This window comes from Pimephales promelas, chromosome 7, assembly GCF_988280905.1.
Source record: "Pimephales promelas chromosome 7, fPimPro1.hap1.1, whole genome shotgun sequence".
Lineage (NCBI taxonomy): Eukaryota > Metazoa > Chordata > Actinopteri > Cypriniformes > Leuciscidae > Pimephales > Pimephales promelas.
Genome location: NC_142775.1, coordinates 18,168,142 through 18,184,779, shown reverse-complemented (window position 1 = coordinate 18,184,779; position 16,638 = coordinate 18,168,142). Strand labels below are relative to the sequence as shown.

The 16,638-nt window shown below is 36.2% G+C and overlaps 1 protein-coding gene across 1 annotated transcript in view; it reads right to left on the bottom strand.

Moving 5' to 3' along the window:
• The window catches only part of maoa (monoamine oxidase a), a 41,294-nt gene that overhangs the window by 22,009 nt on the left and 2,647 nt on the right, over window positions 1-16,638 (bottom strand). The window contains exons 2-3 of the mRNA XM_039676554.2: window positions 4,843-4,937; window positions 2,125-2,262 (exon numbers count right to left, since the gene is read on the bottom strand). Of these exons, the coding sequence (XP_039532488.1) occupies window positions 2,125-2,262; window positions 4,843-4,937 (233 nt within the window). The remainder of the gene's footprint in view (window positions 1-2,124; window positions 2,263-4,842; window positions 4,938-16,638) is intronic.

Here is a 16,638-nt window from a genome sequence, read left to right as displayed (position 1 = left end):
GTCTATAGTATACAATAATAACGTTTAAAACACATTAGACAGATTAAACAAAGATGTTACTATAAATTATAATCATACTAATATTAATTATATTATTAATAATAACAACAGTATTACTGTTTTTACTTATGATCCATTAAATGCAGCCTTGATGATCATAAGAGGCTTCTTTTAAAACATTTTCAAACCTTACCCAACCCAAACTTTTGGTACAAATTTTTGATACAAATAAAAATGGTACATATGATAATACACTTCTCGAGTCTTCAGTACCAAGTCTTCTTAAGTCATGCTGTACATCAGTACAAGAGTTTATGAAAATCTAAAGGAAAAGTAGCTATGTCTGATTCATGATCGAATCGTTCTGTGGGGTCCGATCTTTTCAATCAATCGTTATATTCAGTTCACAAAACCGGTCTGGGGTGAGTTTCCCGAAAGCATCGTTAGCCAACTATGGTCGCAAGTTCTGTCGTTTTCCAATAGAGTTCAATGGAAATTGCGACCAACTTGCGACCATAGTTGGCTAACGATGCTTTCGGGAAACGCACCCCTGAATGATTCGTTCTCTGATCTCAAATTCAACTCACTGACTCAGTGATGTTGCCACGCTTAATGGGCTCTATGCACGGTGGTATTTCCGGTGAAGGTCTTAGGATGCTCGATAACTTCCGCCGATCATAGAGTCCAATGCAATACCGAGAATTTATATTGGTTTTTATACTCTATGGCTATTCTTAAGAAACGTTAGTCACAAACACAGATAAAACAGACACCCCTCATTTTGTTTATGCTTCTTTTTTAAATTTTATTAAATAAACATAACTATATATAAATTTACATCTAAACATATTAAAGTTTCGTTTCAAATACGAGAGGACAGTACATTTCGAAGACTCTGCCATAATCCCGTTTTACACGGTTTTCCTCCGCTTTAAATCTCCCCAACCGGAAACTGACGAGCATCCTCGCATCAAATGCAGAACTTATGCGTACATATAGCTCATAGACCACTGAAACAACACAAGCTACAGTATCATATGACATCATATGTTTATTTGGACCACTTTTATGATATTTTATTGTAACTGCATAGAAAGGACCAACCAACACATTATGCAAAAGTCTTACTTTTATGTCAAATGACAGTCATACCAGTTGGAACAAAAAAAATTCATTATTTGGAAAACCATCCCTTTAGTGAGATTCTACTACTTCCAAACTCTTGATTTTTAATATTGAGAGGATATAGGATATTGGTTTTCAGAACTTATAAATACTGTACTTAGCATCTACCAAATGTTCACATAGATAATGTATAGATAAAGAGATGTGATAGTATGGCGTTACACGGATAACTATTCTGCGAAGCAAAGTACAGGATTATGGGAAATATGCTAAAGGGCCTTTTCCATGGCAACTGCAATCTGTTTCCATTCTGACATGATCTACAATGAAGACTCCAATGAATCCTCACCATGACCTTTACCATTGTGCACACCGCCTTCCTGAGTATGTGTGAGCTTGTCAGTTTTCCGGTCTCCATTTCAAGAAGCTCTATGATTTAGCTCAAGTATCTGTCTTACGAATATACCACAGAAAGCAGTAAAGCTCACATGATAAACAGCAGTTCTGAGAATCCAGATATTTATCCTGGTAATAGCCGGGTCAGAGCAGAGAAGGCACTAAATCTACAGCCAAATCTAATAAGGTCATGCAGTGTGCATGTGCTAAGGGCAGTGATGTGTCTACTCAAATTGGATATGGGGCAGGAGGAGGGGAGACTGGTGTCTTGAGTTCCGCCCTTCTTACCCACTCCAAGCATCTGAAACCATATTACAGACTTCCTTCAGGCAGCGATTAGCATCTCCAGGCTTGAGCACAGCACGCTAATGTGAAGGAGAGACTCTGTATTCAGCCCTATTCAGCTGAGTGCACTGGGCCTAGCTCTGACTTCCTGTGCATTAAGACATGAGTGTGCTCAAACAAAAGACTGTATTATTATCCGAAGCTCTGCCCTGGAGCTCTGGCAGAGGAAAAATCTTGCTTTGAATGTTGTAGCTGTTTTTCCTTTGATTTGGTAATTCGTCCAAGCTACTAGGTGTGTATGCCTTCACTGAGGTTTACCTTCACATAGTGAATCAGAGACTCCTCCTCGTTGACTTTGTATGTTTTCACCCCGTACTGTTTGGCTATCCTCAGGATGCGGTTTTGAGTGGGCCCGATGTACGCTCCTCCCAGATCCACCCATTTGGTCTCCTTATTCTGAAAGCAGGCAACATTTGTGCAGGATTAACAATGAAATTGAAAGAAAGAAAAAACAAAAAAGAAAGTGGTAGAATATGCACGCAAAGACAGGAGATTTCGGACCATGCATAGGCAGTGTCCCACTAGCCAACTTGAAACTCGATTTAGATTTTTTTCGCCATTCCGTTGTCAAACCAGCCGTGGGGGCAAGCATCCGACTTGACTCGAAAGACTTTGTAATTGAAGTTCATGACTAAAATTCGGGAGGAAAAAATCCTCCAGTGGGATGCCAGCCTGTGCACCTAAAGAAAGACTTGACTAAGAGTGTCCAACATTGACTAAATCCTGATGTATTGGCGATTTTGTTTATAGCAATAAGCTAATTTTGCTGAGTGTGTTTTTGAGCAGGAACCTTGACTGATTTAGGGATGTCATAGACAGCTGACTTCAGAAACTTTCATTTTCTTCATATTCAGCACAACGGTGACTTGCAGCAGTGTGAACGTTTATGTTAAGGCGCAATATTTGCTCCCTTACCCTCTTAAAAAATTAAGATTCCAAAAGAGGTAAGAGGTAAGAGTTTAATCATTCAATTGAATTATAACTATAGGGCTGTTACCAATCAATTCTAATCAGCATCAACTAAATTCTTTTTTGCACTGCAAGAAATAGCACAGAAGCTGAAGGATCTTAAGAGACATTTAGATGTATTTACAAACTGTTGAATGCAGCTCAAAAGTGGCATAAATGCAATTACAATTACATAAATAACATTTTAAAAATACACTTATTTTTTAAAATACTGTAGTATCTTACAGAATTTTTTTTACAATACTATAGTATTTTATAGTATTGTACAATATTTTTTAAATTCTGAAAAATGAAGCGACCTAATTAAATGCAACGATTTTTCTAATAGGCAACATCACAGTAAATGTGTGGAGCGAGTTTTTAGCTTTCACATTGTTAAAAACTTTTAACGTAAGCAAAACATATCGCACACTCCTAGTTGTGACTATAGCCTTAAAGGTACAATATGCAGGATTTTTGCAGTAAAATATCCAAAAAACACTAGAACAATGTTATTTATTTTGTTTAGTTGATTACTTACAATATTCAAAATGTTTTGAACTATTAGTAAATCGTGAAAAAATTGCGATTTTAACCAAGGAAACAGGGCATGTGAGCAGGGGTGAGGAGTCACCAGTCGATGGCGTCATATCCACGTTACCCCCGGTTGACCTCGTACGGTAAAAGTAACGATGGCGACAGAAAACTGGGTCGGTTATTCCTGCTATGCCTAGAAGGACGCATACGCTGTTGTTGTTTTGTTCAAATATTATGGACCATAGCAAGCAGACTTTGAGACAAAAAGAGGACTAAAACGAAGATCAATGAGATGCCGAGAGCTCCACGTCCGCGACTAATGCCGCGTTCCAGGCAACCTGTAACTCGTGTTTTTCCAACCTTATACCCGTGAAAGTGCACTGGAACGGCAGTCAAACTCGTGACTTCCCACCCGTGAACTCGTACTAGATCGATGTACTCCCAGTTACGAGTTCTGACGTCACATAGCCCGCGAACCAATGACAGCCCCTACTTATGCAGTGTTTCTGCAGGCGGTACACGGTGAGAATACACTTTAGGACAATATAACGTCAACTAGTTTTCAGTCCATTGAGTGCAACGATAAATATATACCAAATACATTTCCAAATATACAAATAAAGTAAAATAAAGAGTATAACAGCTTATCTTGCCTCATGCGCTATTTTTCCTCCTCAGTTTCCCACAAATAAACGAGTAAGCACCTTTGGCGTTAGAAAATATTACAAACGCGCATGAGCCCCGCAAGGTCCGCCATGCTGTTTACATCTAGGTAGTTTGGCGTGAATGACCTGGAATGCTACAAAGTCGTAAGTCGTGGTTTGAAGTCGTGATTTACGTGTTCAAAAACCTGCCTGGAACGCAGCATAACTTCGACTTAGAGACGCGAGTGTTGCAGGTTACTTTATTAAACAGGTGAGTAAATGTTGGGCATGGTGAGCAAACTAATCAACATGATGAAAAGTTAGAATATGATTTGCAAAGTTATTCTCTAATGTTAATCTAGCTTAGTCTCATACAGCCAACAAACAACCTAGCTAACAACATTCAACACACTCAAATCCCGTTTAGTGTGATAGTGTAACCGTTAGAGCAAGTGAAACAGCGCTGCGTTACCTCAAGTTTAATTCCTCAAATAAACTGACCTGTGTGAGTTATTCAGCACTTGCGTGCAGTTCGGTAAAATGAAATGTCCTTATTCCTTTATATCCGCGGGACTCGCGTTGCGTGTGGCGCTGGTACGTCTAGCAATCGCGCACTGCTTTATACCACAGTCATGTTAAAAACATCAATGTATTCACTAATCCATAAAAATTCCGTTTAATTCAGAATATACGTTATCAATATACGCCTTTGTTATTGTAAGAGGTTAGCGACCCTTGGTGGCGAAAAAATCTTGCATATTGTACCTTTAACACACATGTAGAAGCAGACCATTTGTGCTGAAATGAAGTAATTTTATTTGATTTTGAATTCAGATGAGTATCTTACCTGAACAGTAAATGTTCTTCCACCAACACGGTCCCTGGCTTCCAGGAGGACAGGATTCAGGCCGCTCTCCACCAACAGCTTGGCAGCACTCAGGCCTGTCAACAGGAAGTGTAGAAATGCAGTGTAAGATTTTAGTAGATATATGCACCAATATTTACTATACTTGTCTTTGAGAAAACTTATTTTTATAGGGGAGACAACAATAAACGATGAGGAGAAAGAGGCAAATTAATCAAAACTTGTTTCAGCAGCACGTTAGCTGATCGCTAAGCTTCAAAAACTTAAGGAAAACTTAAGAATACATTTAACATGCTGGGAGCCTGTGGTCTAGTTAAAAATAACTGTTTCCAAACTGTTTCTGTCCTTATTATATTAAAGGTTGTTTCTCTCTTAAAAACATATTTCCATTCTGACTGCAAAGCTGACATTGATACAGGTTTTCTATTGTGTGTGATATTATGAATGGCCTTTTAAAAATAAAATCTACATATTTAAACCTCTTCTACATCTATGAACAATATTAATAGTTTGTACATCACTTGCCTCAACCTCCAATGGGAAGGCACTAGGGTCTGGCTTGCCTTGTACAATGTAAAACACTTGGCAAATATGCCAGCCACATTGTTTTTTGGGCTGATATTTGGTCAAATTAGTCAAAATTTTTGCATAGTCTATATTTCTCACTCAGGCCTGTGAGGTTAGCCATAATAACGTTACGCCGAGTTTCATTCATGAGACCAAAGTCCAGTTTGCGCTATCGCCTCCGTCATGATTATCTGTTTACTACAGTATATACTTCTTATTTATTAAACCAGGCAAGTGGTTGATGAAACATTGATTGAACTTAAGATAGAATTAGTGAAAAAAGGACAGCAGGAAGTAGAAAACCGTCCAGTCAGAAAAAGGTGGATTCCGTGGAAATCTGCAAGGCTCAACAACAACGTTTTAATGCAGACAGTCCTGGTTTGGCCTGTTTTTATTACTTGCTCTGCCAACATTTCCCAGGAATTGCCACAAATGTGATTCAAAAAATAAAACTAATTCAATTAAACAGTAATATTGTGAAATATTATTACAATTTTTAAAGCAAATGTTTACTGTTTTCTATTTTATTATATTTTGAAAATTACCTGGTGACATACTTAATTTGTCCAATCTCACAATAACAATGTTTAGTCTATCGCAGAAGGCCAAATGTTAAAGTTTCAAGAAATATAAAAAAATGTACATGATCAAAATAAAAAGAAAAAAGTCATTCATAGTGACAACACAGCACTGGGCCTATAGCACAAATGACATCATCAACTGGCTTGAAACCCTCTCACCGACTCAGCCTTTGTGTCATGCAAATGAGGAAAAAAATAATAATCTTCACAGAATCTAAAGGATTGTTCACACCAAGAATGATAAAGATAAACGATAAAGTTCTAAATATCCAGCTAATGAAAGATAAAAACATTGACAGCCAATCAGAATCCTTCCAACTTTAAAAAGCTTGAGCATTTAAAGTGGCAGACGACAAAACTGCAGCATGCATTTAGAACAAACACAACAATATTGCCTGGTGTGGACATACATATATATATATATATATATATATATATATTCTCGTTCTTGGTGTGAACAGGCCTAAAGATGTCCCTTGGCGAAAACAATAGTATAATACAGATAAATTATCTTTGTATCTTCACTTTAATAAGGCTATGTAGTGATATGGTGTCTGAGCAATAAACTCACAACTGGAAGTCAGAAGTGAAAACTAGGTTTCCTGCATGGGAAAAAGAAAAACCCAACCACCAATTTACATAAATTTCCTGTCTCCACACACACACAAGCACAAACACTTCCTCTCCTTACAGAGGAAGTAAAACTACTCCTGTGAATTTCTGAAGATGTGGTTTTTACAAAGTAAGAAAACTAGGGCATAACCAGACTGCACTCAGCTACAATAAAAGTAGCTTATGAGTACATCATGAGTGGACATCTCAATATGGACATTATTTTTCAAAATGTATATTGTTAAATTATTAATAATGATAAATATATTTCATTTTTGAAAGGCCTTTTGTCCCTACGACAACTAATATGTGAAAAAATGATTACACAACATTTAGATAAAAGCAGTTTAAAATAGTTTAGCACATGGCAATGGCATGTCAAATATTAAAAATAAATAAATTCACAAATAGACAAATTAATTATTATTTTTTTAAATGCCATCTGCTTACAACCACAGTGATATGACAATGCAGCAGAGGACATCTGAGGCAAAAACATGACCTTGGAATCTTACATAATGTTGCAAACTCCATTTAACACCCAGGACAAACATCCTTCTCCGATGTCAGAAACATTCTCCATGATTTGGCTAGTGTGGCCGGAAGTGACCCATATAAACTGCAGAGGCTTACAAAACCTGGCCACAACTGTAAAGCCTGAAATCTGACAAGTTTGAAATGATTGTTTTACTAAAGGATGTTTTGGTTGAACCACAACACTAGAAAGAAACCGAATATAAACCTCCAAAGCGTTATTCACACTACACACAAATGCAATTTGGTTTACAAATCTCATATTTAGAACTGACTGTCCATTTTGAAGTGATGAAATCTGATCTGTTTGTTCAGACAGCGTAGTCAATATTATGTTTATACATCGGTTACAAGATATGCGTTAGCACAATGTCAAGAGAGTCTCATTCAACAACAGAGTGGATGTCCGTATGAAAGAAAAGGATGAAAAATAATAGACATCTCAGCTCATGTCATCCCATCCTATATATCATGACATCCCACGATTATGCTGAACATTTTACACATTCATGCATATACAGTGTTCAAAAACACTCACTACATATAGTGAATGTCAAATAAAGTTCCCTATGGTTCGGATTTAGGGCAAAAAAGCATGTGGCAATTAAAAACGCAGATGGCAGTGGAAATTTCTGAAGGTGATTTACGGACAATGCGCAAATTCAAGTACCAAATCGGATAAGACGTGCTTTCATTGGGCGGTAAATAATAATGGAGCAAATACCACTGAATTGACCACCGCATTAGTAAATTACGTTGCATGATATATTATATTTACAATAATATTATAATACTCAGTGCCCATAAATGTAGCCCCCTGAAGGAAAACTCCTACAAATGCCTATGCAAAAAGGGCACAAAAACATTCAGACTAAAAGTCTGGTTTGGTTGAGGTTAGTAAACATGTTTTTGCTGCTCAGCCCCCCCCCAAAAAAAAAAACATTGGTAAGTTAAACAGAGCAAAAAAAAAAGTTCTTCCCATCTGAACAAAGCGGAGACACAAAACGACAAAGGAGCTCACAGACAGATGAGCTGCAGTGAAATCTGATTATTTAACCAGGTGGCATGAGGCGGAGGTATTCAAGTCTCAACCCAAAAATATGGAGGACGGAATTGTTCCAAGAACCAATTCAACGAAACCTCATATTTCACACGTGTCAGCAATTACTGGCCTATTTGATCCTATTATATCAAGCACAGTGCAAACAATGTCATGCTTACTCATAAACACACAGATCTGAAAGCTCTGTGATGTGTATAGAATATTATAGGATCCATATGTGGTGTTTATTTCTGTTTTAAACTCCTTGGATGAACTGATCATTTTCTTTTTACATAAATATCACAAATCATGTGAGAAAGATCGGTCGCGCAAGTTTGCGAAAGCTGGCTCACAAGCATATATTTTCTTCTTTCAGAGACAGAAAATGGTCAGGAAAAGCTGGAAAAACATTTGAAGTTGGCAGAAACACAATAGTAGCAGTGGTCTTTGTCATTCGAGTGCAGCGCTGAAGGGACCACACTGACTGAACTCTGCCTCTGCCAAGTAAACACACACGAGTGAATACAAAAATGAAGCTTGCGCTTTGCTAAAAACAACTATAAATGCTGGAGACATTAACAGTAAAAGCAAAGTAAACATCTCAAAGTGTGTTCAAGCTCAAGAAAGTTTTGACTTTCATTAGCTCACAATAGTAGCCTTTCACACAGCGAATCTGCTAAATATTTGAATTGTTGGTCTATGTGCACATACATGTGGTTACATGTTTTTTAGTGATGTTTTTTTGTATCAGTGGGGGCTCACATCTGTGCAAATGCATCAGTCGTTCAACTGTGTCTCAGAGTTGGACATCCTGCCAGTTTATATATTGATTCAAGTAGTGTCTGGATTCTAGTCCTCCACCCTTATTTTTCAAGTCCAACTTCCAGCCTTCACTTCATCATATCTTCTATGTATTGTTTACACAACTATAACTAAAAATTGCTAAAAAATGCACTGTGCAAACTTTTCAATAGTTTTTTCTATAGTCGCCTTTTGGTCTAGTTGGAAAAACGACAACTGCCAGATAACGTGAGTAAATAATTTTTTTTTAAGATGCACTACAATTTTAGACTGAGTATGAAGTTGCAGTTACTCCTTGCAAAACAGATATATATGCAAAAAGAACCAATTTTGGTCAAAATACAGTGGAAATATGGACAATAACTTAACAAATAAGCTTAAAAGATCATCCGAACAATCACGATACTGCTACTGAAACACAGACTGTGAAATAAGCCAAGGAAAGGTCTAATAAAATACCCAAGACTAACTTTGTTGCCAAAGTATACAGTAATAATGAATGAATCTAAAATGTCAAATATCACATAATTTTTGTAATTATTTTAAACATACAAGAAGAACGCACTAAACTTGGTTACGTTTTTTATCTAACAAGGCAAACTAGCCTACAGGTTTTATTTTACTACACAGAATATTGACTACAACATAACCTTCTATCTTGTTTTTGCATGTGTCATAATATCTTTGGATGGCAGCTTGTCAAAAATTATCTCTGCACAATTTGGCATGTTTCACTGTGTTATCACAAATAAAACCATAGACTCCAAGACCAACTACACACTTCTTACAATACCAAAATTGCCATAATATGTAAATAAAGGGTGAAGATGAAAATTTTAGGCCAGGCATCACTTTTGGCCACTACCATGCATGGCTCTAAATAAAACTGAACTTTGATGTACATCCTGTCTCTACAATATGTTAACTAATTTAGTTTATATATTAAACAAAGATTTGAGTTCAACTTTAAAGCATGCAACAGAATAACATCCACCACAAAACAGGAGAAAAATGTTGACAAATTGTCAAACCACTGAGGAAAAGGTCAAACTTTCTTTGAAGAGAATTCTGGGAAAGAGCTTGTTTTTGACTGGAAAAGTCTCAGTAATGCTCTTTTAAGGTTTAGTTCACCCCAAAATTTAAATTCTGTTATTAATGTCTTTTCAAACCCTTAAAACCTGCGTTCATCTTTGGAAAACAGAACTGCAACGTTATAACCACTTTCTAGACCCAGCAAGGTAGTAAATAAACATTTAAAATAGATGTGTAGGTGGTTCAACTATAATGTTATGAATATGAAGCGATGAGAACAAGTAAATTGTTGAATAAAGTGAGGGATTTTTTCACACAAAATGTATTCTCGTCGCTTCATAACATTTAGGTTGAACCACAGCAGTCACATGGACTATTTTAACAAGTCTTTATAACCTTTCTGGGCCTTGAAAGTGGTTATAACATTGCAGCCTATGGGAGGGACAGAAAGGTCTCGAATTTCATCAGAAATATTTTCATTTGTGTTCCGAAGATGAACTAAGGTCTTACGGGTTTGGAACGTCACGAGGGTGAGTAATTAATAATAATTAATGACAGAAATTTTCATTTTGGGGTGAAATAACCCACTTAGCCTCTTGTTTTCTTCTATACTTGGCATTTCCACCCAATTAATTTGTATCTTCCCATTTATTTCCACTCAAGCTCCAGTAGGATAAATATATCTATTATTCTAAGTTATATTTTACAAGCAGTGCTTCATTTTTGTGCCTTTATATGGCAATATGCAACTGTGTTGGGTCTAAAAACTTCTTTTGACCTTGTCATTAGAGACAGTAACTGATTATGATAAAACAACATATTTAGGATTCACTCCCTTGGTTGGCACCAGTTCAGGGAGCGATTTACTGGGAATCAAGAGTCTGAGGGTGGATGGGTTGCCATGGCAACAGTACATATAAAGATGCAGTCTCTTGGCAAAGGTAAATCTACACCAATTACCTTCCTGTATTCAATGTGAACAGGAATCTGCTGTGTACTCTAGCTCTAAATGACATGACATAACAAGGTTAGGGTTTTCAATAAGACAACAAACTAAAGGTTAAGACAGTAAATCACACGACATATCAGTTTATAGGTCTCATCTGGATCTTGTGCAGCACATCAATTTGTTCTGTGAAAAGAGATGACACTCTTCACCAATTGCACAATTATGAGATGCTACTATTGACCACCAAAACAATCCATACTTAAACAAAATGAGAACTATATTAAATTAGTAAAGGCCAAATGTTACGATTTTATTTCTTTAGGAAATGTTTTATCATAAAGTTTCATGCAGGCAACATTCATGGGCAATGCAAACAAGTAATATGAAAATCTGAAATATGTGCATTTAAGTTTGTCAAATTTGGAAAGAGTAATTGCAACACTGTGTGTCACATTGAGAATAACAATTATCGTGTAATCATATAAGCACTTTTTCTCTCTGCTAATATGCAGGATTGGTTTACAACTCTATTTGAAAGGTCATGTCTAGAACTATATCAGATTACAAAATGCCCTCTGTATTAATACCACAATCTAAACCTAATTGCTCTGTTTGTTTGTACTCTTACCAACCCTGATTAAACTTGATAGTACAGACCAAGAAGAATCCCATTTAAGAGGCTATGTCTATCAGCTGTGGTGGTAATTGCACAATCACATTATCACAACACATTAACACTGACTTGCTGTTGATGGGAGGTGACACGGGCCACCTTTCAGTGGTCAGTGGTTCAAAACCACAATCCAAAACAGGAATTTCTCAATAAAAATGCTAATGTGTCAGCTTTAGCAAGCAGCTCATTCATCAATTATCCCACATGACAAAAGTAACTAGTACTTTGAAAGGGTTTTGTTGACTTTTTAAAAAAGGTAGGACTGGACCGATATAACAATTCTATACAATACTGATCAACAGACAGATGTTGTAACAATAACAACAAATATTCAATTTCAAAACTGTCAAATTTTGTCTAAATAAACTGCTACAAGTGAATTTATTAGGAATAGGGATGCACCAATATGACAATTTTGGCAGATATAGATAACCGATAATTCTTTATATTTGAAAGCCGATAACCGATATATTGGTCGATAAATCTAAATATAATTTTTATAGTGCAGTGCTGCACATGCTTTTTTTTAAGTGATTCCAATCAAATTTCAAACAATTTAACAATTGTATTGTGTACAGTGTGAAATTGAGTGTTACAATATGAAGATCCAAAGATGACGAACAGGTCTGGCAGGTTCCAAATACCAAAGAAATTTAAAGCTGCCGTCGGCAACTCTGGCTGATTGAGTGGACTTTGGCAACATTCTGAATGTTTACAACTCATATGGCCCTCCCCCACTATCAAACGAATACCCTCCCACAGAGTTCGTGCTCGAGTGCGTGCGCACCAGGTTTTCTGTGAACGCGACCGTCTCATCAGCATTCATCAACACCATGGATTATTTGGAGGTATGCTGCCCTGGCTAATATACCAATATATTGCAATTGCTAACGTCATTTATACTCTAAATGAGCTTACTTGGTTTGTTAGTGTTCCACCATCACTCTTCCTTACTGTGCGAATCTTCAGGCGTGTGCATGTGATTGTAACGTGCGCGAGGGGTGGCGTGTGCCTGATCTGTGATTGACAGTCAGATCTCACACCCCCCTGCACTGATTTGACACAGTGAACAGGGAGCGCTGGATTTTTGCAAAACAAATAACACGCTCCAGAGATGGAGTTAGAAGCTCGGGTTTTTTTTTCTAAAACCACTTTATTTATGTTGTTCTGTCGGATTATAGTTAATATATATACTATATAGTTATATATATAGTGTCGATTTCACTGAATATGATGAAAAAATGTTGCCGACGGCAGCTTTAATGATAAAAAAAACTCAGAATAATCCAGCACGAGCAACAATGTGCTCTGGACACAAACAACAACTGACCAAGAACCGAAGAAACAAAGGAACTTAACAAACTCAAATACAAACAGCTGTGATGATTAAATAAATTTCCATGGTAACAAACAAGTGGCGGGAAACGTGAAAAAAGACCACAGGAAATAATGATAAGCAAACTAAAAGTCGATGAGAACGAAAACTAAACTGACCGTTTGTGACACTGAGATGAGCTAAAGATTATATTTAACAGCTTTATTAAAACGACTGTTTTTTTTAAAGATTAACTTTAAGTGAACGTTAGATGATGGTAAAAGTGATCTAAATGTAAAAATAGGGAAAATGATCATGCACAATTAAATATACAATATCAGCAGATAGAGAAAATATATATTAAATTAAGAAATAAATCTTTATTAATAACAGATATTATACTGCTATATTGTGCATCCCTAATTAAAGGCACTGAATAAAATGAAATAAATATACAACTCCAAGAATAGTTAAATACTTTCACAGCATTACAGAGATATCATACACTGCATAAAACAAGTTTTAATCAATATTTTTGTATTGTTGTCCAGTATATAAAAAACATCTAGATAGCCTTAAAATGGGATTTTAAGGCTTTTTTTTAGTATTACAATAACCCAGTGATTAAAAATGAGCATCCTATAAATCAGTTTCTGTTTAACCCCAGCTTTACAGCTGTAACATGCGTGGGCCTATGACCTGAAAACAAACAGCAATCCATTTTTCTGTCTTCTTTAAAGCATGCTCAATCCCTTTATATAGTTTAAATATGCATCAAGACAATCCAATACAAATGAAAGTCGGTTTTCATGAATTGATTGTAAAGAATCACTTGGAAAAAAAAACAAACAAAAAAAAACATGTCAGTGACAGCGAATAGTTCATGATGTTTCACGCTCTTAAAAGCAATTGCTTTCTCCAATATGCTGCAACATTGACGTGTGGATGCATTATTGAAAAGCAATTAGAGACCAGTGAAATGGCATGTTCGCGTGGCAACCCCAAGGACAGTTGTTTGTCTAACAGAGAAACAGAGCAGTATTATCTTAAGTTGCATAACACAGCCAGTCAAGCTGGAGTCAGGCTCTGCATGGCTCAGTGGGAGAAAAAACAGGCCAATGGCGTTTGTTTACACAAGCTAAGAGGACACAGCAAAAAGGCATCCGAGTATTTTTTTAGCACTCTAAAAGCATTATGCAGACATATTTTTCCAAATCCAGGTGTATGTTTTACCACTATGAAAATTCGAAATGCATCAAAATGCGCTGAGCTCTATAGGAATCAATGTTTGCAATAGTGCTTGATCTTCAGAGATCCATTTATTACTGGAATAAACATTGTTTTCTTCATTTTGAAGGGATTTTATTGTCTATGAGAGCTGGTTATTTCCATGAACACAAGTGTCTGCAACCACTGGCAATGTGAGAAATGTTTAACTTTATGCAATTGGTGTAGCATAAAGTCAGTTTATTTTATATCTAATTCTGTGCAAGACCTGGCAGACACATTTTTTTTGCACTACCGTTCTACAGCAAGTTTTATTTGATCATAATACAGTCAAAACTATGATGTTACACAATGTTTAAAATAATTCATTTCTATTTTAATTAGAGCTGTCAAACGATTAATCACGATTAATCGCATTCAAAATAAAAGTTTGTGTTTACATAATATATGTGGGTGCACTGTGTATAATTATTTTGTATATATATAAATACACACACATGCTTGTATATATTTAAGAAATATTTTCATGTATATACTGTATATTTATATATAATTTATAATATATATATATATATATATATATATATATCTTATATAAATAATATTTTTTTCTTAAATACATGCATGTGTGTGCATTTATATATATACAAAATAATTATACACAGTGCACCCACATATATTATGTAAACACAAACTTTTATTTTGAATGCGATTAATCGTGATTAATCGTTTGACAGCTCTAATTTTAATATATTTTTTAAATGTAATTTATTCAGCAAAGCTTCAGTGTCACATGATCCTTCAGAAATCATATGCTGATTTTGTGGTCAATAAACATTTGAAAACAGTTGTGCTACTTAATAGTTTTGTAAAAGACTTCTTTTGATGAATAGAAAGTTAAAAGGAACAGCATTTATTTGAAACCCCATCTATTTATAACAGTTGAAATGTCTTTCCTGTCAAATATTTTGAACAATTTAATGAATTTTTGAATAGTACATATTTGCAAAGCCATCATTAAAAACGCACTCTTGTCTTGAACAGCTATACATAATGAATCAAGAAGTACAAAACACACTGTAAAAGTGGCCTATGCAGACACAGCACACAACTGGCCTGTGAATCTACATGTTTGCTGTATTTTCTGGCTGACTTCCAAAGTAGGAATGGCGAAGTTCTTTAGCAAGAGCAGGGCACTCACCAGGAAGCGTCAGTGTCAACAGCCTTTGCAATTAAATGTGGAATTCCTGCCTTTCACTTGCTCCCCCATGAGAGCTGCTGCTGAGACCTACTAGAGTTCTGAGCAAAACAACTCCCTAATGCTTTTGTTAATTGAAACACTTCTCAGTCTGTTCAATTGTGAAACTATGAAACAGCTATTTGTACATGTAAGCACATAAAGGCGAAGTAATTATGCAAAAATACGCACAGAAAGTCATCTGCAGGTTTCTCTGAGGAGTAAACATAGGTGCTCACAGCATACTCTGTTTATTTTAACACTTCGACCACTCCAAAACATCAAAACTGGCCCAACCAATGGTTACCAGTTTCTTCGTAGCTGTCCAAGCGTGCTATTTGAGGGAAGTAAACAAGTTAATAATAGATATATCTGGTCATCCTCCATAACTCAGTTGCTATTTACATCTCACACCGTCTATAAACTCCGTTATGATGGTAACAACTGACACATTTGTATAAAATTCCAAAGAGCTCCGTTATCAGCCCCACAATGGAAAATTAAACCATATCCATTCTGGCTGGGACAGATTGGCCGAGAATGGAATGGTTAAACAACGAGAACAGTTTGGCCAGATGATGGAAAAAAGTGGAAATGACATTGGCGTTGCTTGTGCCATGCTTTACTCTTTCAGTGACAATATACTTCAGTTGTTGATATGAAACAAGATGAGTAAAGGTGTCATTTCCATTGTTTAGCTGAAAGACTTCAGTTGTCCTCTATGTCAAGCACAGCCCCTGTGGCACTTGACAACAGACACAAATTTAACACATTTGCTGTCCCATGTTCTAGGATCCTGGGGAGCATAAAAAAAAAATGAGTTGTCAGTTTTGTTTACCAGTTCTGCCAAAGTGTTGTCTCCCCAAGCATCTCCAGTAGCTTTGCACAAAGTAATTAGATTTACAGGGAGTGCTGGGTCGTTATTAAAAGGTCCCTGAAGCAACTCATTTTGAGGATTGGTTAGAATAGGAAACTCTGATCTCCTTCAAAGGCCAACAGGCGAAAAACATCTGCATATTCAACAACTTTAACATGACAACCAATGTATGTGCCAACTTCTACTCCATGTGTCAAATTCACTCAGTCCTAATTCATATAACTGCAATGAAAAAAGTGCAATACTCCACAAATCAGATCTTGCATATCATAAAACATAACGTATGCCACGGCAACGAATGTGGAACTAGCCTCAAACTACTGATGATGTG